General features: G+C 40.7%; 1 protein-coding gene across 4 annotated transcripts in view; it reads left to right on the top strand.

Moving 5' to 3' along the window:
• Window positions 1–27,774, top strand: part of DNAH11 (dynein axonemal heavy chain 11) — a 143,273-nt gene that overhangs the window by 26,004 nt on the left and 89,495 nt on the right. For all 4 annotated transcript variants that reach the window (XM_083578396.1, XM_083578397.1, XM_083578395.1 and 1 more), the window contains 20 exons: window positions 55–224; window positions 730–952; window positions 2,136–2,252; window positions 2,361–2,447; window positions 3,279–3,437; window positions 5,677–5,760; window positions 6,259–6,417; window positions 7,410–7,532; window positions 9,234–9,356; window positions 9,795–10,019; window positions 11,677–11,768; window positions 13,844–13,970; window positions 14,109–14,258; window positions 15,672–15,905; window positions 17,000–17,131; window positions 19,909–20,069; window positions 22,284–22,440; window positions 23,934–24,079; window positions 25,734–25,850; window positions 27,335–27,473. In XM_083578396.1, the coding sequence (XP_083434522.1) occupies window positions 55–224; window positions 730–952; window positions 2,136–2,252; window positions 2,361–2,447; window positions 3,279–3,437; window positions 5,677–5,760; window positions 6,259–6,417; window positions 7,410–7,532; window positions 9,234–9,356; window positions 9,795–10,019; window positions 11,677–11,768; window positions 13,844–13,970; window positions 14,109–14,258; window positions 15,672–15,905; window positions 17,000–17,131; window positions 19,909–20,069; window positions 22,284–22,440; window positions 23,934–24,079; window positions 25,734–25,850; window positions 27,335–27,473 (2,925 nt within the window). The remainder of the gene's footprint in view (window positions 1–54; window positions 225–729; window positions 953–2,135; window positions 2,253–2,360; window positions 2,448–3,278; window positions 3,438–5,676; window positions 5,761–6,258; window positions 6,418–7,409; window positions 7,533–9,233; window positions 9,357–9,794; window positions 10,020–11,676; window positions 11,769–13,843; window positions 13,971–14,108; window positions 14,259–15,671; window positions 15,906–16,999; window positions 17,132–19,908; window positions 20,070–22,283; window positions 22,441–23,933; window positions 24,080–25,733; window positions 25,851–27,334; window positions 27,474–27,774) is intronic.

Raw genomic sequence — 27,774 nt, 5'->3', positions numbered from 1 at the left:
TAAAAAAAAATGTTTAAATCTTTTATCCTTGTAATACTTACTTATCTGTTGTAGATTGACATCTATGAGAATCTTTACATTCAAATGAGAAAATTTGAAGACTTCAGGATATTTGAAGGCTGGCTTAAATTGGACATGAAACCTTTCAAAATTAGTTTGCTAAATATTATTAAGAAGTGGAGCTGGATGTTCAAGGAATACCTTTTAAGATTTGTCATTGACAGGTACAAATGGTATTTTTTTGGGTAAAATAATAGTTCTGATTTATTGATCTGTTATTCTCTTTTATTCAAAAGTGTCAAGTTGAGACCTTTTAAAATTCACAGGGGAGCAGTAGAAATGAGGTCAGAGGAACAGCACTCACCCCAAACCCACTTTTCTTGTGATAGGAACAGAGGAAGCTGCCTTATATTGAGTTAGACAAGTAGTCCATTTAACTCAGTACTGTGTACACTGGTACTGTACCGTGTACCGTGTATTCTGCAGGAATTTTTTGTAGCCCAGCCTAGGAGCAGATACTGAGAAGAAGGAAAGAAGCAAAAGAGACCTATTCCTCTGTCACTCTCCATTGCTTTTCAGTAAGGATAGCATAAACCTACCTGTTTCCAAGAAAATTTGAAATCATAGTCTAAATAGCAGCAGTCCAATGGTTATCATTCTCAGTGCTCATTCACTGTGTACATATATCAGAAAAATATTCTAGTATTGAAAATCCTTTTTTTTTCATAGCCTTGCTGACCTAGAAGAATTCATTAAAATGACTGATGTTGGGCTCCAAAAAGAGCTAAAGGAAGGAGATTATGATGGACTCATAGATGTTATGGTTCACCTCCTGGCTGTGAGAAACAGACAGGCAGCTACTGATGAGCTTTTTGAGCCTTTAAAAGATACAATTATGCTTTTGGAAAGCTATGGACAGAAGATGCCAGATCACGTTTATGTTCAATTACAGGTACTGTACATTCAGGAATGTAATATTCCATAATTCTATCTGTCTGTGAAGATCATCGCTGAACAACCATCTCTCATTTCCAGAAAAGAAATAATTATAATGAAGCTTTCTCTTCACTCCACATTGCTCTCTCCACTATTAAGAGGTCATGGGTGTGTTATACATGTGTGTACACACACATACACATTATTTTTTCCCCTGTACACTAAAGGTTACTAAAATGAATGGAAAATGCACGACAGCTCTTTTGTTTCTTGTTCATTTTGGTAGGGCTTGGTATGGAGAACCTCATGGCAGACACTGTCTATTCTTCCTCCCAAGTTTTTGCATATATATATATATATATATATATATATATATATGTATGTATATATGTATATATTTTGCATTGTGTAAATAAGTGTGGTGACAAGAATGAAAAACAAAACTGAAGCCGTTGAACTTAAATTAGGCTACTGTGTACTAATTTATACAGGGTGAGTCTTTTAAAAGAGGCACCGTGGAACATGTGTACTCTGTATCCACAGGGCCTCTTTTAAAGGACTCACCCTGTATCTGATTCCAACTACAAGGTTAGAAGCTTTTGGGTTTTTTGTAGCTAAATTCTGGTTCAGACAACTTGGCGACCTAAAGAGAGCTGGTTCAGATGCAGAAACAGGTGACATATATCTGGAAGAAAGTCGGAATTGATCACTGAAATACATGAAAAGAATAAAATATACTGGTCAAGAGTTAAAGAACATATAACTAGTTATTTTGGGAAAACAGTGACTCTGGATTTCTGTTTTCTTAGTCAACAGCTCCAGGATTTTACATCAGTGACTTACGAGACTTCTAAAGAATATAGTGTTTGGGTCTTTCCCTTTTCCTACGGCTACAGAGATAAGTTGTCATTTTTGGCAAAAACCACCCATATTTGCCAGTTATGCATTGAAAAGTGTCATGAACTGGTTTTCACTTGGGTTGAAAAGTTGAGAGTAGCATTAATTGCAGTTGAATTTGAGCCAGGCAGTTTTATATATATACCCACCATCCTAAATAGTTGTGGGGAAGTATCCTAGCTCTTCCAGAGTGACTCATGAAAGAACAGCTCTTACAGTTTGCAGAATGTGCCTGACAAAACTGTCCTGCAGTATGAAGTATCCAGAAACTCTCACGACATCGATTTGTCTTTGTTCTTCAGGAACTGCCTGAAAGATGGAATGCCACCAAAAAACTCGCAGTGTCTATAAAGCATGAAGTGGCTCCTCTCCTGACTTCTGAGGTTACCCTTTTCAGAAAGAAATGTGCTGCTTTTGATGTAAGCTAGAAGGATGTGTGTGTGTTTTAGAATTTGTGTGTGTGTGTATGGTGTTTTTATGAGGACAAGATTGTTCACAAAATTTATTGCCTGCGTTTCTTTCATCAGGGGAAGCAGATAGGATTCAGAGAGAGATTTAGAGTGTATGCTCCCTTTCGCTTTGATGCCCAAACCCCATATGCTCTTCTTGATAAGGTAATGGAGAAATCTCAGAGGCGCATGTTATGCTGGTAATCGTTCATTATAAAACGGAGATCTCTATTTACATATTGTACAATTTGTATTTGACATGTTTTTGTGTTCGTGAAGCTTGACATTTAAGTGGTGTATTTAACGTGCGCACTTGTTTTCTTTTAGAGCAGCCTTAACATTTTAGAAAACAGTACATGCACATTTTAAAAACGCTCACAGATTTTGAAAAATAGCTCAGTAACATTTGTGTCGAATGAAATGTTGTTTTCCTCCACTTGATATTTGTATGCAGTTCACAGACGATAGCTGCAGTACTGAACTATTAAAAAGAACAAAAGTTTTCTATGTCTAGGTGGATGAAGAGAGCATGCTATGAATTGATGCCTCAGAAGGGCTTGGGCAAAGCTGTGCTGGGTGGGTTTGTGCTTCCTGTCTTTGGAACAAAGAGTTTGTAACCAATTTATATTTAAGTGATCAACATAATAAAATTAAAATAGGCATTTTTTTGAAATAGTACTCCTACAAGCCTACCTGCTATTGAATATAGTGCATGTATGCTCAAATCTTTGGTGTTTGTATCTGCCATTGTATGGATGTAAATGTACAAATCTTGAGGACAAGAGGTTCAGGTGATAGAAATCAGTGCTACTGAAGTGAGTGTGATTTATGCTAGCTGAAGAATTAGCCCATAAATGAACCTTGTCTGTCTTCTGGAATATCAAAAATGAAAATGAAACATGCGCTATTCCTACAAAAAGTCCTGTAAAATCCACCTTTTGTCTGTTATCCTGATTGGATTTTAACCAAACTTAACTTGTGTGTTACTTCTCTAAGGCAAATCAGGAACTGGAAGCACTGGAAGAAGAAATGTTACACATCCAGGAATCTGCCAGTCTTTTTGAAGTGGTCATTCCCGATTACAAACAAGTGAAACAATGTCGGAAGGAAATAAAGTTGCTGAAGGGAGTGTGGGATATTAACATTTATGTCACAGTAAGCGTTTTTTGTTTGTTTCAAAAGAGCATTGCGCCACTGGCGGTTGCGTGGAACTGAAAGCATTTGAAAGAGTGGCAGTGTTGTCATGGCTCTTGAAGATTAAAAAAATGTTCTTCCCTCAAAGTAATTCTAAGACCTTAAAAAAAGAATCAGTACTATTTATTTTTATTTGACTTTTAGAAGGCAGCTCTGTTTAGGGAAGTTTCTAATGTTTGATTCTATTTTTAATATTCTGTTGGGAGCTGCCCAGAGTGGCTGGGGAAACCCAGCCAGATGGGAGTGGTATAAATAATGTATTACTACTACTACTACTACTACTACTACTACAACTACTACTACTATTTATTTTATTATATTATATTGCAAGGCTACAAGAGTTCAGCTGTGGACTCAAACCTATGGAATCAAAATGAAAGAGATGAGGGAATGAGAGAGAAAACCCCCCGCAACAAATCAGAAAGAGAATGAGGCCGCACCGGCCTGACATTTTGGTGGCTAGTACATGAATTGCTATGCCTTGCCACACACTTACTTAGCAGAATTTATATACCACCTCATTGCACTAAAACTACTAAGAAATATTAACGTTATAAACAAAAGTAGTTAAAAACAAATGCTTAAAGAAAATTAAAATTAACAGTTATTGACATCTGTGTCTGGATAGGCTTCTGTAAACAAAAATGTTTTAAGCAGGGACTAAAAAGAGCACAATGAAGGTACCTGCTTGGTGTCAATAGTTAGGGAGGTTCCACGCATCTTAGCGATTTGTGACATATTTCCCTAATGTCGCATACGTTTAGTTTTGCTCAGTTTTGGATTTTAATATATTTTAGTGCATACTTGCAATTCTATATTACGTAATTGGTCACTGTTTTCTGCAGCAGAACAATGCACGTATTTTTGTAAACTAAAAAATCTTTAATAATTTTTTTTTAAATAATATTGGAGGGAGAAATAACATTTAATTCAATAAAAAAAAATCCAAAGGAGAAGATTTTTAGACTAACCCTTTCCTTGATGGGTTTTTGTGTTTATTTCTTAGTTAGAAGTCATTCAAACATGCAGTGCCTTAAAATAGTCCAGCAAATGTAAACTCGGCGCAAAACTTGTACCAGTGTGAATGAATCTCAAAGGACAATAGGGAAGTTGGTGCACTTTTTATACCTCAGAATGCACATGAGGGAACACTTCTCTGAAAACAATCCCATTCTATTGATTTTGGGGGTTGTTTTAAACAAACTTTTAGTCGCTTTGTACATTACCATGATATGTATATGAGGAAGACAATAAATAAATAATAGCTGCCACATTGAAGGTTTATTATTTATAAAAAAAAAATACTTATATACCGATTGCCATGAAAAAAAATCAGTGGTTTACAACTGCTGTACATACAATCATACAATATAAGCCATATGGAAATGTTGAAATCAGCAAACTATTGTGGAAAGATGCATTCTTAATTGCCTGCATAAGCCCTGGTGGAAGACAGAAGTTTTCAGCAGGCATTTAAAAGTTGAAACAGAAGGTGCCTGCTGAAGCTCACATTGACTGAGTTTTCCACAAGACTGGGCCAATGACACTAAAGGCTCAATTTCTTGTAGCAGTCCTATGAGCCTTTCCAACTCAGGGAATGGCCAGCAAAGCGCCTACTTTGCCTCTGCCTATTCACAAAATAGATTCCACTAGAATTAAGCAAGGATAGGCAGTACGGTCTGGAAAACAGGCCAGAATTTGCAGCTGCATCTTTTATCTGCCCCACAACCGACATCATATAGGGCAAGTGTGGCTTGGGGTGTGGGAGCAGCGTTGTGGGCCAAATTAGGCTGGCAGGCTAGAGGTTCTCTAGTGCTGTTGTAGGGCTAAGTTAGGTAACTTGTGTACCTGAATTCCTCCTGGATTGGTGGTTTCATCAACTCCTGGTCATCTGCAGTGATGGTGCTGCAATGCCGGAGGGATCAAACCAGCAGTTCCTTCTATCTGCAAGCTCTCTTGGTGATAACAGGGGTAAAGCACATGAGACTGCCACTAGGTACCCTAATTCAATGCCCTGCACCCATTCGTCTGGCTTGTTTTGCTAGTTTCTGTGTTCATGGCGGTATACACCTTAAAAGTAACACACTTAACAAAAACAGCAACCTGTAATCTGCCCTACCTCAACTATCATTTTGTTTCCTTGCAGAAACTTGTCTCTACCAAATGTCATTGACATTTCTCTCTGTTTCTCCTGTTTCAGAGCAGCATTAATGATTGGACAAAAAGCCATTGGAAAGAAATCAGCATGGAGCAGATGGACACAGAACTCAGAAGATTTGCCAAAGCAAGTCCCATAGCTTCTCATATTTCCCCCATTTCTTTGGCTTCTTTAGCTTCCTTTTCCCCCTGCCCATGCAGTGTTTGTTGTTTTCCCAAAGTATCAATTCTTTCAACCTTCACACCCATTTTCGACTCAAGCTTAGGTCTCTGATGCATGGAAAGTACAAAATGATGCTGTCACTTTTATTTTTCCTGACACAACATATCAGGTTAGATCTACATAGAGAACTAGCATAAAGCAAGATGCTAGAAGCAGATAGAATTTGCATTATTTCTCTCTAGGTGGTGTTTAAAAGTAAAAACCCAATTCCGGCAACATGATTACAACATTAGCAATAAAAGCATACGTCATAAATAAATCTGCTAAGTCTTTATGGCGCCACAACACTTTTTTGCTGCTTTTAATGTTTTACCAGTGATGTTAAATAATTATTCCAAGTGCTGTGTGACCCAGTGTTGTGATGCAACATTGTCATAACATAGTTGCGATGCATTTCCTTAGGAGATGTGGTCGTTGGATAAAGAAGTCCGCTCCTGGAATGTGTATATGAATCTGGAGTTAACCATAAAGAACCTGTTGACATCACTGAGGATTGTAAGCGAGTTGCAGAATCCAGCAATGAGAGACAGACACTGGTATCAGCTGATGGATGCAATAGGTGTAAGTATTGTTTTTTAAAATTCCTTTGTAAAGATCTCTTGGCTCTTGTGTCATAAATATTGCTTCACTCATCCTCCCACCAGTTGTGGCATGGGAGGTGGCATGCTGCTTCGTTGCCTTACTGTGGTGGGGCTGGGGCAGCACAGGGTTGGGGTAGCAGTGGGTTGTCAGTAGTGACAGGCACAGATCCGCATGCACTTAGACACTGACAATCTGGTGCTTCACCTGCCCTTGACCCGCATTGCACTCCCTTGCCCCAACCTGGTGTACAGCAGCATCACTTCAGCCAGGTAGGCAACACAGTGGTGATTCCCATGATTTCTATGTCTGCACTTATGATTCTCAGAAACACTTCATAAAACTCCAATGCAGCCAGCTCACAGACTTTGTATAGAAGCTTCAGGACTTTAGTCAGGAGACTCTCTTTTCTTTTTGAATGTTAGTAATTCATACTCCAAAATGGAACACAATCCGCCAGGTCTTTTTCCTTCACAAGCTCTTTGAGCAATAAGAACAGAACAGGAGATGGCTGAAGGTCAAAAAATCATCGCTTTCCATGTTTTACCTCCATGGGTACATATTGCATAAATGTATTCTTTTCAAATTCTGTCTTAATATTGAGCTCACAAATTAAGGGTGATTCCCAACCCTTAATCAGAGTTGATTTCAGTAGGTCTCCTCTTGCGTATGACTGATAGTTATGTAGGTCATCCACCACTGTAGTCATAGCCTGACTTCTCCTTTCTCAAATCAAAAAGCTTGTTCTTTAAGCTTTTGTTCTTTCCCCATAACATATAATTGTATTTTATTTGTTACATAAAATTTATATACCATTTGACTGGGCGGGGAAATGATACATTTGGACTCTCACACCTTGCCCATGTAGAGATGTGAGCTTCATAAGATGTTTGGGTAATTCACTCATTAAAAGATAAACAGGCAAAACTGAAGCATGTGTTGAAAGACTGTTGCTACTTTTCTGTATTTTGCAGCTTCATTTTTCAATAACCGAAGATACAACATTAGCAGACCTGCTGTCATTGAAGCTGCATAAGGTGGAAGATGATGTCCGGAACATTGTTGACAAAGCAGTGAAAGAACTTGGGACTGAAAAGGTTAGTCTGCTTTTCTCCTCCAAATTACTTTTGGGATTTTGGAATTTTGAATTCCCTATTCTTGTTTTCAAAGTAGAACTGATCCACCATTGTTGGCTTTCCCCCTTCCCCAACTTTTTGTACAGAGTAAGGTACAGTCAGAGTTTATTTACTTTTTCAGTACCTTTAAACTTATTTTTGTCTTTTCCCTCCAAAGAATGTGCATGTAGGCAATGATAAAACACTGTAAAACACAGCAGATGACTCTGTGGTTTAAACCACTGAGCCTCTTAAGCTTGCTGATCGTAAGGTTGGCAGTTCGAATCCATGTGACAGGGTGAGCTCCCATTGCTCTGTCCCAGCTTCTGCCAACATAGCAGTTTGAAAGCATACCAGTGTGAGTAGATAAATAGGTACCGCTGCGGTGGGAAGGTAAATGGCGTTTCTATGTGCTCTGGCTTCTGTCCCAGTGTCCAATTGCATCAGAAGCATCATGCTGGCCATATGACCCAGAAAGCTGTCTGTGGACAAATGCTAGCTCCCTCGGCCTGAAAGCAGAGATGAGCACCGCACCCCATAGTCTAATTCGACTGGACTTAACTGTTCAGGGGTCCTCTATTACCTGTATATATATAAAAAAGCAATCTTGCTGTGCTTGTATATTTATGATTGCATCATTATTTTTGCATGCTCATTTTTACTGATAAAACATTGCAGAAAAGCAATCTTAATCAGATAACATCAAGTCTTGAACAATATGTAGGAGCACAACTAAATAAAACAGCATTCACAAAGAGTCCAGATGTGATTGGATGGAGATTGCACATTACAGTGTTTTATCAGTGTGCACAAGTACACACTGAATCCCAATAAAACTGAATCCCCGGAAGAGTCACAGTGCAGTAATGCCGACAATCATATTGAGACTGCTCGTTTCAATGTTTGTCGGCATTTTATCAGTGCACATTTGCCTTGATAATGTACAAAGCAAGAATTTTGAAAATGAATGAAAGCTTAGCCACACTGTACATTTTCCAAATCCAGAATTAATTTTAGATGGTGTCCTAGTTCAAGTGAATTCAGGAGGAGGGGAATGCAGGCAGGGTGAACCAAATGTGCAGAATGTGGAAAAATTTACCATTCCCTACTTTTCTCTTTTGACCAAAAATGTGTGGATTTCTGTAAGGATTTCAAGTACTGTGGTACCTCGGGTTACATACGCTTCATGTTACATACACTTCAGGTTACAGACTCTGTTAACCCAGAGATAGTACCGAGGGTTAAGAACTTTGCTTCAGGTTGAGAACAGAAATTGTGCTTCGGCGGCGTGGTGGCAGCGGGAGGACCCATTAGCTAAAGTGGTGTTTCAGGTTAAGAACAGTTTCAGGTTAAGAACGGACCTCTGGAATGAATTAAGTACTTAACCCGAGGTACCATTGTAATATGTCCATGACCTGAGGCGAGGTGGGAAATCTGTGACCTTCCTGATGTTGTTAGACTACAACCTCCATGAGTGACAGCCAACATGACCATTGCTTGAGGATGATGAGAGTTGTCCATCTGGAGGCAACAGGTTTCCCCACCCCAACCTAAGGAGTACATGAAAAAATGGTACCACTTTAGATGGATTTGGGCAGCACAGGAGAACTATGTAGACTATTGCTTGGGTAATAACACTTGATTTAAATATATTTCAAACCCATGTTCTAATGTGTTAACCAGATTCTCATAGAAATCAGTCAAATATGGGCTGCCATGGAGTTTTCGTATGAAGAGCATTACAGGACCAGTATTCCGTTGTTGAAAACTGATGAACAGCTTTTTGAGACTTTAGACAATAACCAAGTAAGATGTTATTTGCTAATGTAAATAGTAAATGTGCTTGTTGCTGAATTACTAATGTGTTTTTATAATTGGACTAAACCTAAGGCACTGTTTCCAGAATCTGTATTTACAGTGAATCTTAGCTGTCCCAGATGTTAAGTCTGTGAAATTATACGTGTCCTTGACTGTATACGGTTTTAACAAAAATTCCTGTCTGTGTAGGAGTTAGCAAAATTACAGGTCCTTGGTCTCTCTCTTTTTCCCCTAGATAGTATGGAATCATTTAATAATATGCTGTCCATTTGCAAGGTTTGAAAATGTCGTTTGCTGTGATTTACTGTAATAATAGCTTGCACAAGATTTTTTTTGTAAAACTTTTGTAGCTATGACTCCCATGCCTGTTAAGTAATTTTATTTATCCTTTAATTTTATTCCCACTCTTCTTCTTTTTTTTCCAAGGTTCAGCTGCAAATAATTCTACAAAGTAAATATGTTGAGTATTTCATTGAACAAGTCTTAGGCTGGCAAAAAAAGCTGAATGTGGCAGACTCTGTCATTTTCATTTGGATGGAAGTTCAACGTACATGGTCTCATCTTGAAAGCATTTTCATTGGCTCAGATGATATCAGAGACCAGCTTCCTGAAGATTCAAAGCGATTTGATGGCATTGATGCAGATTTCAAGGTTAATGAGGAATATCATGATTAAAATCAACCATTCCATTGTCCCCTTTTCTTTTTAGCAAAAACATTCTTACAATCTTATATGTCAATGAAATCTCAATATCCAGCTCCCAGGATTGGATGTGTAATATATATTAAATCTTTCTATACCGCTCTCCAAATATGCGGTGCTCCTGTGATGTTTATGCATTCTTGGATCAGAATTACCCAGTTACTGGTGTTCGTGTGTGGAAGGAGGTGGAATGTTTGGAGGTAGCGATCTCTCACACTGTCACTTGACTGTTCCAAATAATATATTACAAGCTAAGATAGAATTATAAATGAATGCTGGCTGGATCCCCCCACTCTCAGCTGGTGCCTCTGCCCAGTTTCCTGCAATCACCCTGCTCCTTCTCAGTCAACCATGCCACAGACCAACCCTTCCAGTAGGGTCTTCACCATCCCCCACAGTTTAGGGGAGCCTTTTGGGTGACCTAAACTAGAAGAGTTTGAATCCCCGCGAGGGGTGACCTCCCGTTGCTCGGTCCCTGCTCCTGCCAACCTAGCAGTTTGAAAGCACGTCAAAGTGCAAGTAGATAAATTGGTACTGCTCCGGCGGGAAGGTCAACGGCGTTTTCGTGCACTGCTCTGGTTTGCCAGAAGCGGCTTAGTCATGCTGGCCGCATGACCCAGAAGCTGTACGCCTGCTTCCTCGGCCAATAAAGCGAGATGAGCGCCGCAACCCCAGAGTCGGTCACGACTGGACCTAATGGTCAGGGGTCCCTTTACCTTTAAACTACAAGAAGAAACAGCTTTCTTGAGCATGACTTTCATCTGCAGATTTAGGGTTGCCATACATCCTCTTTTTCCAAGACACGACCTCTTTTTCAGGGGTATAATTTCTGTCTGGGAATTTTTTTTAAAATTTGCCAAAATGTCCAGGTTTTCTTTTTTGTTTTTCCCTTCCTGCCAGGCTGCCCCCTTCTTCTAGCGGTGCCTCCTCCACTTGAGCCTCCTTTGCCGGTATGGCTCAGCCCTCCCTGGGGACCATTACACGCTGCCTGCCACCTCCTCTCACCCGCTGCTTCTTTCTCTCCCGGTCCCTGTTTGTATAATAATCTCATATTAGGTCCAGTCGTGACCGACTCTGGGGTTGCGGCGCTCATCTCGCTTTATTGGCCGAGGGAGCTGGTGTAGAGCTTCTGGGTCATGTGGCCAGCATGACTAAGCCGCGTCTGGCGAACCAGAGCAGCGCACGGAAATGCCGTTTACCTTCCCGCCGGAGCGGTACCTATTTATCTACTTGCACTTTGACGTGCTTTCGAACTGCTAGGTTGGCAGGAGAAGGGACCGAGCAACGGGAGCTCACCCCGTCGCGGGGATTCGAACCGCCAACCTTCTGATCGGCAAATCCTAGGCTCTGTGGTTTAACCCACAGCGCCACCCACGTCCCTTCCTACATATAGTAGGGGTATTTAAAATGAGAGTCGTCATAGCGATCCATTGTTAAAAGTAGAAGTTGGCAAATGTGTCCTCTTTTTTTGCCCTTCAAAATATGGCAGACCTAGGATAACTGCTAGTGAAAATGTGAATGAACCATTTTTTGTCTTAACAAAAATTATAAGGAAAGGCTTGTGAGCATTAAATATTGAAATGATTATTTCTGCACCTATACCCAGGAATTAATGAATGACTCAGCAAATACAAAAAATGTATTGGAAGCAACAACCAAGCCCAATTTATATGAAAAGCTTGAGGATTTGCAATGCAGGTAAAACTGAGCTAATTGTTTTCTCTAATATATTCCAGTATACAATAATCAGCAGCAAAGGATTGCTGAAGAGATGGTCTGTATCAGTGGCGTAGCGTGGGTTGTCAGCACCCGGGGCAAGGCAAGTAATTTGCGCCCCCTAACCCGTGGATTTGCGCCCCCTAACCCATGGATTTGCCCTAACCCCAGATGTTGCGCCCGGTGCGGCCGGCCCCCCCTGCACCCCCCACGCTACGCCACTGGTCTGTATAGTTTGCTTTGGGATTCATCCTGTTTTAGATTATTTTTAAAAAATTAAACATGCGTTTATAATGAAAAATTAAACATGCGTTTATAATGCTTAACAATATTAAGAAGTGTGCTACAAACAGTGATGGAACGATAATCTGAAAGAAAAATAATACTGGCTAACTGCTGACCTTTAATTGGGAATGGAAAACTACAATGGTACTCATTCCCCAGCAGATACTTTTTTGGTTTTAAGGTTTTTAAAATTGAGGTGGGCATTAGATTCGATGGTGCATTAGATTCGTGTAAATACAGTATTTATATGCTGGTGTTTGATAAGACCAGTTTTTCAAACATGTTTAAATGTCTGTGCATTTTAATGACCCTAATTATGTTATTTGGGCATTTGAATTCGGCATTCCTAATTAGGAACACCACAAAGGCTGAACAAACACCATTCCATTAATTAACAGTAAGAGCAATTCTAGACTCTACTTGGATGTGGCAGGTTTGTTCATGTTAACAGATGTATACAGAACTGCCCAATCTACTGAAGTAAATGGAGAAGCCAGCAGGAGCTATGTTTACTCATCAAAGCAAGTGACAGGGGAGAAAATTCCATTTAGCTTGCATTTAAAGGTGAACCTATCTAATTAGCACTTTCTGAAATAATATATGAAGCTAAACAACTGTCTTTCAAAACTTCACACTTTTCTGATTTTTGCAATGCAGTTTTCCAGCCAATAAATTAGTACAAAAAGCATATACCAGTGTAAAGTATGCGTGTGTGTGTAAGTGCTGCCTGGTCCAAAACGCTCCTTTTTCAGTAAGGTGGTAGCCAAGCAGTTACAGGTATTCCTGAAAGATACAAATTACCTGGATCTATTTCAGTGTGTGTTCAGGTGCAGTTTGGGGACTGCATTGGTCTCTGTTGCCCTGATGGATGACCTGTATTGACAGCAGGACAGGACAACCTAGAGGGTTGTGTCCAAAGAGTAGCACTGGGAGACAGTTTCAGCTCCATGGTCTGTGTGCTATGGCGTACTCAAGGTACAACCTTGTCCCCAATGTGGTTTAACATTGCATGAAGCCAGTTTGGGTCCAGGATCCCTTACATTTCCGTTTGATATTTGGAGGAGTCACTGTTAATGGTCCCCCATTATGGAATTTCCTGAAGTCAGATAGGTTCCTTCCCTACTAAACTTCTGGTGTCTGCTGAAGTCTTCTTTATTCAAGCAGGCATTTTAGTGTAGTTTGATTTTACGCTTTTAACGAATCTTTATTTTTCTGTAATGTCAACTGCTTAGAGAATCTTCTTGTTAAGTGGTGTATAAATTGTTTAAATAAAAAGTATGGGCTGTTTCCAGTTGCAGTTGTATTGTTTATGTATTTTTTCTTGTGGCACAGTTGAACACTGACAAACATTCATATTCCTATGCTGAAGGCAAGCGATTTAAGGTTGCAATCAGTAGTAGTGCTGGAAGATGAAGGGCATGGGGCACATGCACTAGCAGAGACTGTTGGGTGCTCCTGCCAGCATATTTAAATCTTGTTGCCACCCAGCCCCTCCCAGTATGCAGAACTGACTCCGCCACAGGGAGGCAAGTCTCCACTACCCCATCTGCCACTGGCTGCAGTGCTGTACATACTTAACTGAAAAATAAGCTCCATTGAACTCAGTGGAACTTCTGAGTAGATAAGCATAAAAATGAATGCTACTGTCCTTGAAAACCAGCTTCCATACATACATACATACATACATACATACATACGTACATGTTTTGGTGCAAAAAGTGCCATAGATAATTAAATGTGAATATCCGAAGTGTTCCCCTTTCCATTTTCAGGCTTTCTCTTTGTGAAAAAGCTCTCGCTGAATACTTGGAAACCAAGCGCTTAGCTTTTCCTCGGTTCTATTTCGTTTCATCTGCTGATCTGCTTGACATTCTCTCAAAAGGAGCACAGCCAAAACAGGTAAAGTTTCTTGTAATCGTGTTTAAAGCATTATCTGCAAAGAAATGCGATAGCAGAAAGTGAAAGAGAAAGTGATTAAAATCTGAGCAAAGCTGGGGTGACTGAGTTCCTTAATTGTATGCTGCTGTTTGAATGCAGGTGACTTGTCATCTTATTAAACTTTTTGACAACACTGCTGATCTTAAATTTCAAGATGACAAAGAACAGTCCAGCAATATTGCCCTAGGAATGTACAGCAAAGAAAAGGAATATGTCCCATTCACTGCTGAATTCAAGTGTGGTGGCCAGGTATGTTGGTTTTTTTTGATGGCAAAACTATACCTATCTGCTAAAATTGGAGGAAATGTGAAAGTAAATTGGGGTGGAAACATTCATACTGCTTTGCCAGAGAAGGGTGATTAGAAGCTGCAATATTGTACAGATGTAGCCACTGAATTCAATAGGACTTACTTTTGAGTAGACATGCATAAGGTGGTGCTATAAGAGTACCTGAAACATATTTCTGATGAGGCATGAATATATATACATAATGAAATTTTGCCTCCATAAATTCTTTTGCTTTTTTTAAAACAACAACAACCCTCTTATTTACCACCTGGTTTTAAAAAACATGAAGTTACAAGGAAAAACAACAAGTCTGTTGGGTATTGAAATGTTTAACAATGTAATTATGCATCTTTGCAACAAACTTTTCAAAACAACTCTCCCCCTCCCAAATCATACACACATGTGGGTAGATCACATCTTTTTTAAGACAGGTAGGATGCTTTAAAATAATAATAATAAGCCAACCAATCCAAAGGAGAAATTCAACGTCTCGCTATTGTGATTGTTCTATTTGTGCAAGTATGTCTGCTTAATAAACCCAGGACTACCCTGGAGAGGGCCACTGGACTAGTATTTGAGAATGCAGTGGTGGTAACAACACCAGTCTTTTTCACTGTCGGCACTGCAACATAAGAAGCATGATTATGAGCTGTAACGTGTGCAGCTGGCTTCACAGTAAATCTTGGCTTGTCCATCCATTGTCTGCCTTGCTTCAACATCTGCATCTCTCTGGAATACCAAGGAGTTGAACAGGCACCACAGTGCTAGAGAGAGCACCCATAAGCAATTTTTTCGTTGGCCTCTTGTATCTTCATAGTGAGACGTAATGTCTCAGCAGAATTATGAGCAGTGTCCAACAGAAATATTGCTAAGCTCAAGTGGCTGTGGGGATGGAATGGAAAAACTGTGTGGAAGTCGTTTATTTTGTAATGTTCATCTAGGATACCACATACCATGGGTTGCTTTAAATGCAGGGGCAAACCATGGTTTGCTGCTTTGCGAGTGAGACCTGTACTCACATTCTCTTCCATTACCCTCCACACGGGCATTCCAGTTCCTTTCCTTTCCTTTTCTTCTGATTTAGTGACAAACCTCAACCAGTTGTTACTTGCTTGGTTTACATACATTTGGAAGTGGCAGAGAGAATTTGAGCACACGAGGGAAGGAGGGGTGGGGAGAGGGAATATATGGACACTGGACATTCCCACAATTCAAACTGTGTTAATTCTGAATTGGCTCAGTAGGTTGACTGCAGGCTAATTTGGGTCTCATTGTAATCAGTGGGGCAAGTTTGGCACGATTTCTAAGGGATAAGTCCACCTAAATTAGTGTGCACTCAAACCTAACGTCTTCAATGGTTTGTTTTTCCAAAAGGTGGAAACCTGGTTAAAACGCCTAGAAGAAGTCATGTGTGAAACAGTGCGTCATCACATCACAGAAGCTGTAGCTGTCTATGAGGAAAAGCCCAGAGACCAGTGGATCTTTGACTATCCTGCACAAGTAGCACTCACTGGCTCTCAAATCTGGTGGACCACTGATGTGGGAATAGCATTTGACAGGCTGGAAGAAGGCTTTGAAACAGCCTTGAAGGATTATCATAAGAAACAAGTATTGATAGATTCCTTATTTATGTAAAAGTCAAGCCATATGTAAAATAGGGCTAGTTTACAAAGCTTGCAACTAGGGGTGTAGGAAGGCTCTCCGGCACCCGGTGTGGCATGTCGAGGGGCAGGGCAAACCGCCTAGCGGCGCACGCACGGCACCGCAACGTACGGTACACAAGCAGCACCGCTACATACCACTGGCAGGGTGAGCTGCGGGGAGGGCAATTCCCTGGGCGCTTCGGGGCGGGGCAGGTTTGTCACCCCCCCTCAGGGGTGGAACCCAGGGCGGACCGCCCTCCCCCTGCCCCCTTCCTCTGCCACTGCTTGCAACATGAAGTTGATAAACCTGAACTTTACTGCTTTAGGTTGCAGGTGCACATGTAGGATGTTGCTTGTTTGAATGCTTCCACAAAGCAGAGTCTTCCTTCATATAGGAAAGTGACATGTCAAGGAAAGGCCAGTTTTTGCTGTTTTCCTTGGCTTGGTAGTGCACAAAGCTTTCTTCATTGCAAAATTCAGTTCCCCTTCCCATGCAAGCTGGAAGTGGCACAGTCCTGCAAAAACCTTATGACTCAGTTCTTGCCAATTGTGTTAACGGGCGTTAAGACAAATGAAATATGTCTGTAGGAGTGATTTAGCTAGAGCGTTAAACAATGCCCTGTCAAGCTGTATTTATTGGCTACTCATTTTTATCTGTGATAAAAGAAGCATTTCCTTTGCCTGTTCATAGATAAGATTGTTTCTGTGTCTTTGCAAACACACCACAAAAAGTTTTAGGCACCTTACAGACTAACAAATTTTATTATGCTTAATAGCCAATGTGTAGTTTTCACAGGCTTGTATTACAGCAAGAACGAATATAAACGAAGGGAATAAAAGCATTTGTTTGATTGCAGTACCAGTTACTAGCATTGTCTAAGCTAGTGCATGTACTGCATATACATGTTTTGCATATGGCGGGGCTCATACCTCTTTGCTATACAGCAAAATTGCTACAGCAGTTGAATTAACTAATTGCATACAATAAACCAACAAGTGGTGCCTTAAGGCTAGTGGAGTTCCATTTAGTAACATTTCTTTCATTGTTCCTTTTTCAAGATCACTCAGCTAAATGCTCTTATCTCTCTATTGTTGGGAGAGCTGACATCAAGTGACAGACAGAAGATCATGACTATTTGCACAATAGATGTTCATGCAAGAGATGTGGTAGCAAAGCTGGTTGCTCAGAAGGTAAAGTTAAATTTCCATCTTGTCTTCCATACCAGGGTCCAAGGACTGGTTCATGCTACAGTGGTGCCTCGCAAGATGAAATTAATTCGTTCCGCGAGTCTTTTCGTCTTGCGATGTTTTTCGTCTTGCGAAGCATGGTCAGTCACAACTGCGCCTCTTCAAGCGATTTTTTAAAAAAGGAAACAAACTCGCAAGACGTTTTCGTCTTGCAAAGCAAGCCCATAGGGAAAATCGTCTTGCGAAGCAACTAAAAAAACGAAAAACTCTTTCGTCTTGCGAGTTTTTCGTCTTCCGAGGCATTCGTCTTGCGAGGTACCACTGTACTTTATTTTATATGTATGTATGTATGTTTCATTTTTCATTTTCCCTGCTGCAGTCCTAAATGTGTCCCAAATATACTTTTTTTGAAGTAAAACTCATCCTAGTGATGCAGCAATAAAACTGCTAGCACATTTGCAAAGCTAAAGTTTTGGATGGGGAACTGCATGTTAAGATTTCTGCATTGCGGGGGATTGGACTAGATGACTCTTGGGGTCCCTTCCAGCTCTGTGATTTTATGAAATAAATGAGTAAATGCTTCCCAGAGGATCAGGTTATCATGCATGCAGGGTGATCCGAAATATGTTTACTGACGTTAACCTCACTTAGTCTTCTGCGACTAAGGCTGTAAAACAAAGCTATAGCTTAATGCTATGTGCATGAGCCTATAATTACTATGAGCAATGCCAAGTCATGAGCCTTGGGCTCATCTGCTCATCACCTCTAGCTGCAATGTAGCTGGAAGGAGAAGGTTGGCAGCATCCACTTATTTTGAACCAGAGTTCCTTGTTACATTTGAATGACAGGAATACTATGGTTTGTTATCAAGGCAAGTTCATGAATCATGGTTTTATCGTAGCCTTTTTTTGAATAAGCCAATATTTAACTATTAATTCATTGGATAAATTTATGTACCACTCATATTGCATAGTTATCTGGATGGTTTAAAAACCCAATTAAAACTAGAATAGCAAACAAAAAAATAGAAGCAATAAAACACAATTATAAATAATACAAACAGAAAAATATATACCCTGACAGGTATATATAAAAAATCAACATTGGGAGAGCAGCTAAATGTTGAGTAAAAAGAATGTGAGTGCGTGGAACATTTTGGGCACTTTTTTGGGGGGGGGCACTTTTAAAAATTGTATGCTCACTGCACCAGGTTAGCCAAACTTTGGCAATCATTCTCCATATGGGCTATGTTCCCTGCATATTCTATAACTCAACAGCAAATAATGGGCTGTACAGGTTAATTTGCAAGGATTCTCATGTTCACTTGTTGCTGAAGGTGAGGATATGTAGATAAGGGCATTAACTCAACACTGAATTTAGAAGAGGAAGACAGGGCATAGCTGTCCCCCTGTTAAAACACATCCAGGAAATTGCTACTAGGACAAAACAACAAACACCTCTTCCTGAGTTCTTTTTTCTTATAAAATCAGATTGGGGTGATGGGAACGGTGGTTATGTAGTTACTCCCACAAATAAGATGTGTATCAGTGAGGTTCTCTGACATAGGGCATTTAGTCTACTCAGGCCTTGTCTGGTGTGGGGAGAAAGCCTCAGGATCATTTATTTCCCTGAAATGTCACTTCTTCAGGTGTCACATATCTCCCCCAGGGAGGAGGGCTCAGAACCGCTTGTTTATCATCTCTGAAGCCATGAGGGCCTTGGAGCAGGCAGCTGAGAAAAATGTAGGAACAGGAACCAGTAAAATTGGAGTTTTGAGCTCCTGCTTTGTCACAGCACCTTGGCACCAGTTTGTTGGTGCAGAACAGCTGGCTGTCTTTGAAGCTATTTGATGAGGAAAGAAACTGCTTTCAGAAGTTTTGCTCATGGGTTGTGATCCATACATGAGTAGGGAATGAGTCTGTGTCAGCTAGCACCACCCTAGTAACCCTTTGTTGAACATGGATGTCTGAAGTGGGGAAGCCTAAGTGCATAGGTTGGAACCATGTATATATGTGTGCATAGAGCTCTTATGTGCTTGACACGTGGATGTCAGGGGATGGGCCATGAGCAAAACTTCTAAAAGGTCTGTTCAGAGAAACCACTGATGCTTCTGTTTTGTGGTAAGTCTATGGGTAGGCACTTGCATAGCTTGTGGGCTCCACCTGGTTAGATGGTTTCAGCTTCCCTCCACTGGAGACTGAGAGAAAGGGGATAGGGGAATCGTAAGTAGACTTTGCTATCTGCAACTGAGGGGGGGGGGAATTGTGTGCCAAAGGCAGGCACCAGCCCTACATCACCTGCCTGTGACACAAAGGGCTCTGTTTCCACTGATATTTTAGAGACAGTACTGCACAGTATGAGATTAAAAGGGCAGGTGAGAAACAAATGAGACATCAAATATATAATTGTTTCATGGAGCCCAGGGGATATTATTAAGGAAATATAAAATTGAGTCATATCAAATCCCCAGAGTTGGTTTCTTGTAAAAGGTGAAAGAGATCTTGGCAGAAGAAGTTGTAATGTCTGCTGCAACAAAAGCCTCCATTAAACAGATCTTACATTATGCTTGCCTGTGTATGGTGTGGAAATGCCCAAGAGTGCATATAATCCCTTATAATTGCCAGTATGAGGGATGTTGCTTGGGAAAGACTGGGGATGAGGCGTGAAAATGAGTGATGACAGTTTTGACATTTTGGCATCTCTGCTTTCTTTCATCTCTTAACACCCTCAGCATAGTAATTGTGCAATGGAGATGTGGTTATTTGCTTTTGTTTTTTTAGGTCACCAGTTCCCAAGCTTTTGCTTGGCTGTCACAACTGCGCCATAGATGGGATTGGGCCCAAAAACACTGCTTTGCCAACATATGTGATGCTCAGTTCCAGTACTACTATGAGTATTTGGGAAATACCCCTCGGCTGGTTATTACACCTTTAACTGACAGGTAAAATCTGCTTTGGCTAATAGTGGGCTACCTCAACTTGATCCATCTTGTAGAATGCGAAGGCACAACATGAAATGAGCTGTCAATCTCCCCTGTGAGGAATCCTTAACATTGCAAATGTGACATTTTGACAAAAACAGTCACATTGTAAAGTAAAATAATTGTGTTGGGAATAAAAGGTATCCTACATTTAATCTGAACACTTATGTGTTGTGTTGCATGACAAGGAAGGAAAGGGATAGCCTTACACCTAAGAATGGTTGGACAAGACCCCCTAGAGTTTTCCTTTTACCCCCAGTGGGATTTTCCCCTGTTGGCATGAAATCACAGCTTTCTTGTATTATAGTTCCGTAGTCACAAGGTTGCCAGCCTTTCTGAATGCATGGGCATGTTTGGAATTTTGAGAGAGTGCCATGGGCACCGGCCTCCCAACACCAGACAGAAAGAGGCAGAGGACACGCAGGCAAGGACATGTGTTCTTGTGCACCCACATTCTTTAGAGTCTAGATAAAAGTTGTATCCCATGGAATGAAAAAGGATTTTATTGAATTTGCATGACTTTAAGGCTTACATTGGGAGTAGAGACTGCACAAATAAAAATCAAATACCCGGTGTTTGCCAGCAACAAACATAGTTCTATGATTCTGAGCTGGAGTGGGAAGTAGCCGAGGATGAGGAACTAGCTGTTGTAGCTGGCCTTGTCATCTCGGCATCTGTAGAGGGGTGGCTGTTCCATGCAATTGGAACTTCTGCATGATTGGGGGTCCTGATCACATGGCACACCTAAATGTGAGCAGCTGTTCACATGCAATTGCTCCTTTGCAGATGTGGGGGTTTGCTTCCTATCTGCTCTTTGAACCCCTTCATACAAATGATGTGTAAAGGAAGATGACCCAATATATAGATGTGTAATGGAGGGTTTTGGGGACGCGGATAGCACTGTGGGTTAAATCCCTACGACGGGGTGAGCTCCCATTGCTCGGTCCCAGCTCCTGCGAACCTAGCAGTTCGAAAGCACGTCAAAGTGCAAGTAGATAAATAGGTACTGCTCTGGCGGGAAGGTAAATGACGTTTCTGTGCGCTGCTCTGGTTCTCCAGAAGTGGCTTAGTCATGCTGGCCACATGACCCGGAAGCTGTACGCTTGTTCCCTCGGCCAGTAAAGCGAGATGAGCGCCCCAACCCCAGAGTCGGTCATGACTGGACCTAATGGTCAGGGGTCCCTTTACCTTTACCTTTTAATGGAGGGTTTTGAAATATATTGGCATTGTCTTGGGCCCTCTTTCAACACTAATTAAACACATTTTTATTTTCCTAGGCTTTTAGTAGGGATGGATGGGATATATTTTGCCAGATTCTGTGTACGTACTATGGTGCTATAAGTATTTGCTGTATCTTGATGCAATTTTTTTGCAGGCTACTTTCTGTTGTGTTTTACTGTAGATTGCTTCAATTTAATTTCGTCTTAGCTTTTAACATTGTTACCTGCTCTAGGATCATGAAAATGATGGGCAAATTGTAGCGAATAAAATGAAATGTTTTATCATCTGGCATCTGCTTATTTGTAAGCCACTTTCCCATAAGAAGTAGCTCACAACATAGCAAATGAACAGTAAGCATAACCATTCAAAACATATTAGAAGCACTCATACATAATCATAATATCAGGAAGCTCAAAAAATCAATCCATAGAACATTGTGTAAATCAATAAAAGCAAGCTAACTTAATATAAAAGCTTAAATTAAGCAACATTGTATAAAGCAGTATGAAGAAGGAAACATATTTAAATAATTGAAGCTAAACAGATGAGGGGAGGGGAAATTCTTGGTTTGTTTTTGTTCTTATTTTTATTATATATTTTGTGTTTTTTATATTGTATTTTTATTTTGTAAACTGCCCTGAAATCTACAAATGAAGGGTGGTATACAAATTTAATAATAATAATAATAATAATAATAATAATAATAATAATAATATAAAAATTGTGTCATTGTTAAACAACAGAACTCTTAAAGAAGAGGCAGCCCCTCTAGGTACTTGATGATCGAATAGGAGGATATAAATATTCAACAACAACAACAGTTTATAATAATGATACCCTTACTGCAAGTTTATCAACTATAATGTCACTGCATTTTTGTGGATTTGGAATGTCAGCCACTAAAGTAATAGGCTGTTGGCATGTTAATAGTAACTGTGCTTTTGCTTGTTAAAGGTGTTACATCACTCTTACGCAGTCCCTTAATCTAACAATGAGTGGAGCTCCTGCAGGTCCAGCTGGGACAGGCAAAACAGAGACAACTAAGGATTTGGGCCATGCGCTTGGGATGATGGTCTATGTCTTCAACTGTTCTGAACAGATGGATTACAAGGTGCTGAGCCCATATTGAGGGGATGCTGTATGAGGGAAGACTGTCATGATAAGTGTGTTGTTACGCGCACAGAGACTTTTGCATCTCTTTTTGTAGCCACTGTTGATGGAATGACCGCTCGCCACATCAAATGGGGGGCGCCTTTTACATGGTCGCACGCAGCTCCCCGGATCCTAGTGTGGCTTCCGGTAGTATGGGCTGGCTTCGCTCTCCCCAGGCTGGATACCTGGAGGTCTTTGCCTACCTCAGCCAATTGCCCAATCCCGCCTGGGGAGGCGTTGCCAGGGGATCAGCCAGGTATGGGGAGGGACTGGCCTGCCCACACAACTGAAGGTGAATCTTACCTATGAAGACTCCACTTGTCCACGCAAAGCTGGGACACCAAATATCAAAATGTGCAGAGCAGATTTTGTTCCCATGTCCTGAGAGCATGCAGTCCTATGATAATTGTTTGGAAGTTTATTTCTATGTTGGCAAAGCCCTTAGTTACCGTACATCAGCTCCTAAGGGGCAAGGGTTATACAGGCCGCCCCTGCTAACTAGCTGGCTAGGCAATCTACCTCTACAGTCCTAGGCTCCGACCCGGATAGTTGGAGCAACAGCATTACCACACCCTTTTCAGCTTATTTAAACTCACTTATCTGACGCAGTATGGACAAGTGCCCTATGATTCCTTGTGCATGGAGACAGACGGATATGGGAGATTCGAAAGGCATGGCTCTCTCTCGGACTGACACAGTCTCTTCCACCTCTGAGATGCCCTGCAATTCTCTTTCTGCCTCCTTTCCCCCGTCTCTGGCTGCCTGGTCTCTTCTCTTGACTCCTCCACCATGCCCGGCACCTGCCTCATGGGTGGCACAGAACCCCACAAACTTCTGACCCTTGATCCTCTGGATCAACCTCCTGCCCTCTGCCTGCACATCACCCCTCTCCTCAAACTTCTTCTTGCTCCTGACATCCCATTACAGCATTGTCCCCAACTGCAGCTTATCTCCATAGGAATGAAACCCACAAATTGGGGGCAGGGAGAGAATAGGTGCATCAAGGTTGCCTTTTATCCTCCTCTCTTTTACATGGATATTGCTGTGATTCCTTTTAACAGCTCAGTAAAAAGGGGGTGAATTCATTTGTGTTCAGGAAAATCAAGGCACACCATTGGAACGTGTGTCCCCTGAATTACGTCCCAAATTGCAAACTATTTGCTTCTTCCTGTAGAACAAAGCCAGTTCCTATATGCACAGTTCAGTGTCATCTTCTGCATAATGCTGTCATTTCTTGAATGCACTAGACAGAATAACCAGGCAACCAGTATAGATAAATTAGATGGAAGTGCAATAATACAGGGTTTTGTGATTAATTAGTTGTATATCACTCACTCATTTACATGGGCAGCTTATAAATGCAACAAATGATTAACTGTTGCTTTACATATAAGAAAAAAAACTTTACATTTTCATAAAGAAATCTGAATTTTATACATTTATTTATTATAGTCCATTGGAAACATCTATAAAGGTTTGGCCCAGACAGGTGCTTGGGGCTGCTTTGACGAATTCAACCGAATTTCAGTAGAAGTTCTTTCCGTTGTGGCTGTGCAAGTAAAGACTATCCATGATGCCATAAGAAATAAGAAAAAGCAGTGAGTATATTAATAGATACATCTTTCAAAATTGTTTAATGCATTCAATGTAATTTGAAGATGATGCAGCATATGAAGAAACCACCCACTGGTGCGAACTTACACATCCTCTTTGAAAAGGCATTTGCATTTGTGTCTGTCAGTCTATATTTCTATATATCTAGAATGAGGATAATTTGCTGCTGTTTTATTGGGGGTTTTTTTAATCCTGTGTATCAGTTGTGACAGCCTGCTAAGCCTAATTCTTCTGATTTATTTATTATATTTGGTAATAAAAAATGGATTCAGAGAAATTGAACTTGCACCTGGGAGGTTTAGTCTCGCATGTGTCATATACAGATTATGTGGCCTGGGACAAGGCACTATTTCTTGGCCTTGGTTTCCACTGTGTAAAATAGAAATATTTTATACCTCCGTAAACAACAGTTATGAAGCATTTTTTCAAAGTTGAAATGCAATTAAAGTCATGGAGCAACAAGTGCAATGATTGCTCATCATGTGATATTAGTTGGAAATCGGATCCAAAAATCTGACTGGCATATGATGCGGTGTATTACCCCCTTGTTAGTTGTGAATTTTATTTTTATGAATTTTGGGTTGTTTATTAATTGAATCTGTTTTGCTTAGCTATTCACTGGAAAATATATAGACCTATTTAGCATTTTTAACCGTTAACACTTCATGTTGGGATAGATCCAAAGTGAGCTAGTCACACAAGCTAGGCTGCAGATCTACTCATGATCTGTGCTGATGGAAGGGGCTATGATTCAGCAGACATCCTTGTCCGTTAACCTATGCCAACCTCCACCGCAGAGACCTCTTCTGCAGAAAATACCATTGTCAAATACTGTAATTCAAATCAGGGAGCCTGGGTGTGTGTGGGAGAAGTGGAGCAGGGTCAATTATGGATCTGCCAGATCCTATACAAGTCTAGCTCCTGGAGAGGAGTCTGATCTGAACCTTTCTGCTATGCCAGCATGGAGCTGGCACCAGAAAAGAATGGGGGTATGAATTTACTTCCCTACCATCTGCCCTGGCAGGTCTATGCGACATCTCTGTCGCTCTGTTTCATCTACCTGCTCCCCAGCTAGGCATAGGTTTGCTCTGCTTGTTACATCTAACTTAAATTTCATGGATTTCACTGGGGTGAACATGTGACCTAAAGGTCTGGACTCAACCCATTGTTTAGTTATTGTTTGATACTGTTGTATGGAATGCTGAAAAGAAGTGAAATCAAACTACTTTAGGCATTCTGAAAGGTTTAGGCCTACCCTGTCCAGTATGAAACAGCATTCCTCCCATAGCATAGCATTAGCACATTTTATTTTCATTTGGAATGTTTCGAAAGTCACCTCAGTTTCAAAATAAGTTCTGCTATGCAATACCAGAGTGGGGTAAGTGAGCAGCGAAGCACAAGGCCCAAATCATCTTGGGTATTCAGAACTAGCTGTGTGAATTTGGTTCCTGGCCACAGAGAGTCAGTCTCTCTCTCTCTCTCTCTCTCTCTCTCTCTCTCTCTCTCTCTCTGTGTGTGTGTGTGTGTGTGTGTGTGTGTTTGAGAGGGAAATGAAGTCAAAGAGAATTGCTTAAATCCCAACCAATTTCAGCCTTCTTTCCTTACATCTTCTTTCCTTATATCGTGCAATTGATGCAGATTTTTATTCCTTGGAGAAAGCATTGCACTGAAAGCATCGGTTGGAATATTTATTACTATGAACCCAGGTTATGCAGGCCGAACAGAATTACCTGAAAATCTCAAAGCTCTTTTCAGGCAAGTATGAAGCCAATTCACATTCTGAGTACTTATGCCACCTAATGTCAGTTGTTTGATTTGCACTTGACTTGTTGCACAATGATTGTGTGAAAGAGTTTTCTGAAGTTGCAGTATTGATAGCTTAACTAAGGGAGGCAAATTCTTTCCGTATCTTTGCTAAGTGTGCAGTAGAAGAAGTTGTTCTGTGAAAAATCTAGTTGCAATACAAAAATAAATGAGTTAGGATGAAAACCTAGACCTAAAACTGACTGAATTCTCTTAAAGTACTGAACAGTATCCAGTATCTCCCTATTACTAAAAAAAAACAAAAAGGCCCACAACTCATTTATTATGATGCAGGACAAAGAGCTAGTCAGAAGTTCCTTGCCTTCCTGGGCAGCAGGAGGACTTAGCACATTCCTTCCTGAATGTCTTTTTCACCCCAAACAAGAAAAAAACTTTGTAAGTTCCCAGCTTTCCGTTCCATGGACAGACTTTTGGTTTCTTGTTTCGGATCTTTAAAATATGGCACATGAGATCCACAGTTCAGACAGTCCTGTACTTTGCAACTGCCTTAATATGTCTCTTCCATGCCTGATACTGACTTATTTTCAATGACCTTTCACTGGATCAAGGCGGGGAACCACTTTTAGCTTGAGGGGCACATTTCCTTGTAGGCAGGAAGCCCTCCAGGGGCTTGCATGCCATTGGTGGGCTGAGCTAGAAGCAAAAATGGTCAAAGCAACAGATGTGGCCAACTGTACAAAGGAAGTCGCATTCTAGCCATGCAAAATTCGGAGGTTTCTATGAACACGCTACAAGCAAGAGGTATTGTCCCAGTTCAAAGACACATTTCAGCCAAGCAAAAATACTCAAGGGCATGGCTTGGGAAGAGCCCCAAGGTCCAGGTAGGCTTGGCGGGTCACATCTGGCCCCCAGATCCGAGGTGTCCACCCCCCCCCAACTAGATAACCTGCTGTTCCAAAACCATCTGTGTTAAGTGCTTACCGCAGTATTTGAATTAGCTATTTGGTCTCACATCACGAAACTAATAAACTATTATTTTACACACACTCTAATTAGAACTATTGGGAACGGTATCATTTTGCCAGAATTCCATTCTGGAAGAAATCAAGTTGAAACTGCTGGTTTGTCTAGTCTTGCTTTTTACCAACATAAAGGGCTATCTTGCAGATTCCCTGTAACAGCATCTTATATTTTCATGATTTGTCTATAGGGGACTTGCAAAGCCTACACCGTCAGCTGATTCCTTTGAAATAGCACTAGTAGGAAATGCTAATAATTGCCAACGAGTAATTAGCCATTTTTTTGCTTTGAATAGTGCTTGTTAGCAATGAGTGACACACATAATTGTGACTCTCTTGAGCTCTGCTAAAATGTTTGTAGACATCACTGTCTTGAATTTAGGTGAGATGGGCATTTGTTATTCTCACAATGTTTAAATACTAATCCCTGTCTTTGGTTCTTACAACTTTTTTTAGACCCTGTGCAATGGTTGTCCCTGACATTGAACTAATTTGTGAAATTATGCTGGTTGCTGAGGGGTTTGTTGATGCACGCTTGTTAGCCAGGAAGTTTATTACCTTGTATACTCTCTGTAGAGAACTTCTCTCTAAACAGGTAAGGGAGCTCTTTTGGACCTTGAGATTTCTCCCATGCTAATCAAATGGTATTGTGCTACAATATAAACTTGCAAAATAAAATGTAGGATGCTTTTAGGATGCTTTTGAAAGCAAAAAAATTACTCGAGCTATTCACAGTATCTGAGAAAGCACACATTATCTGCAATATATCACATCTACATGCATTGGGGGCCCCATAAAATTATTTATGTTCTCCCAGTAAAGCCCTGTAGCCTACAACAGATGAAGCAGAACAGATGGAATTAAATGAAAAGGGAATTGCTTACCTTTTCATATGT

Source organism: Podarcis filfolensis (genome assembly GCF_964270895.1).
Source record: "Podarcis filfolensis genome assembly, chromosome: 12".
NCBI classification, from domain to species: Eukaryota; Metazoa; Chordata; class Lepidosauria; order Squamata; family Lacertidae; genus Podarcis; species Podarcis filfolensis.
Note: the sequence above shows the minus strand (reverse complement) of the source record. Positions and strands in the feature narration are given on the sequence as shown.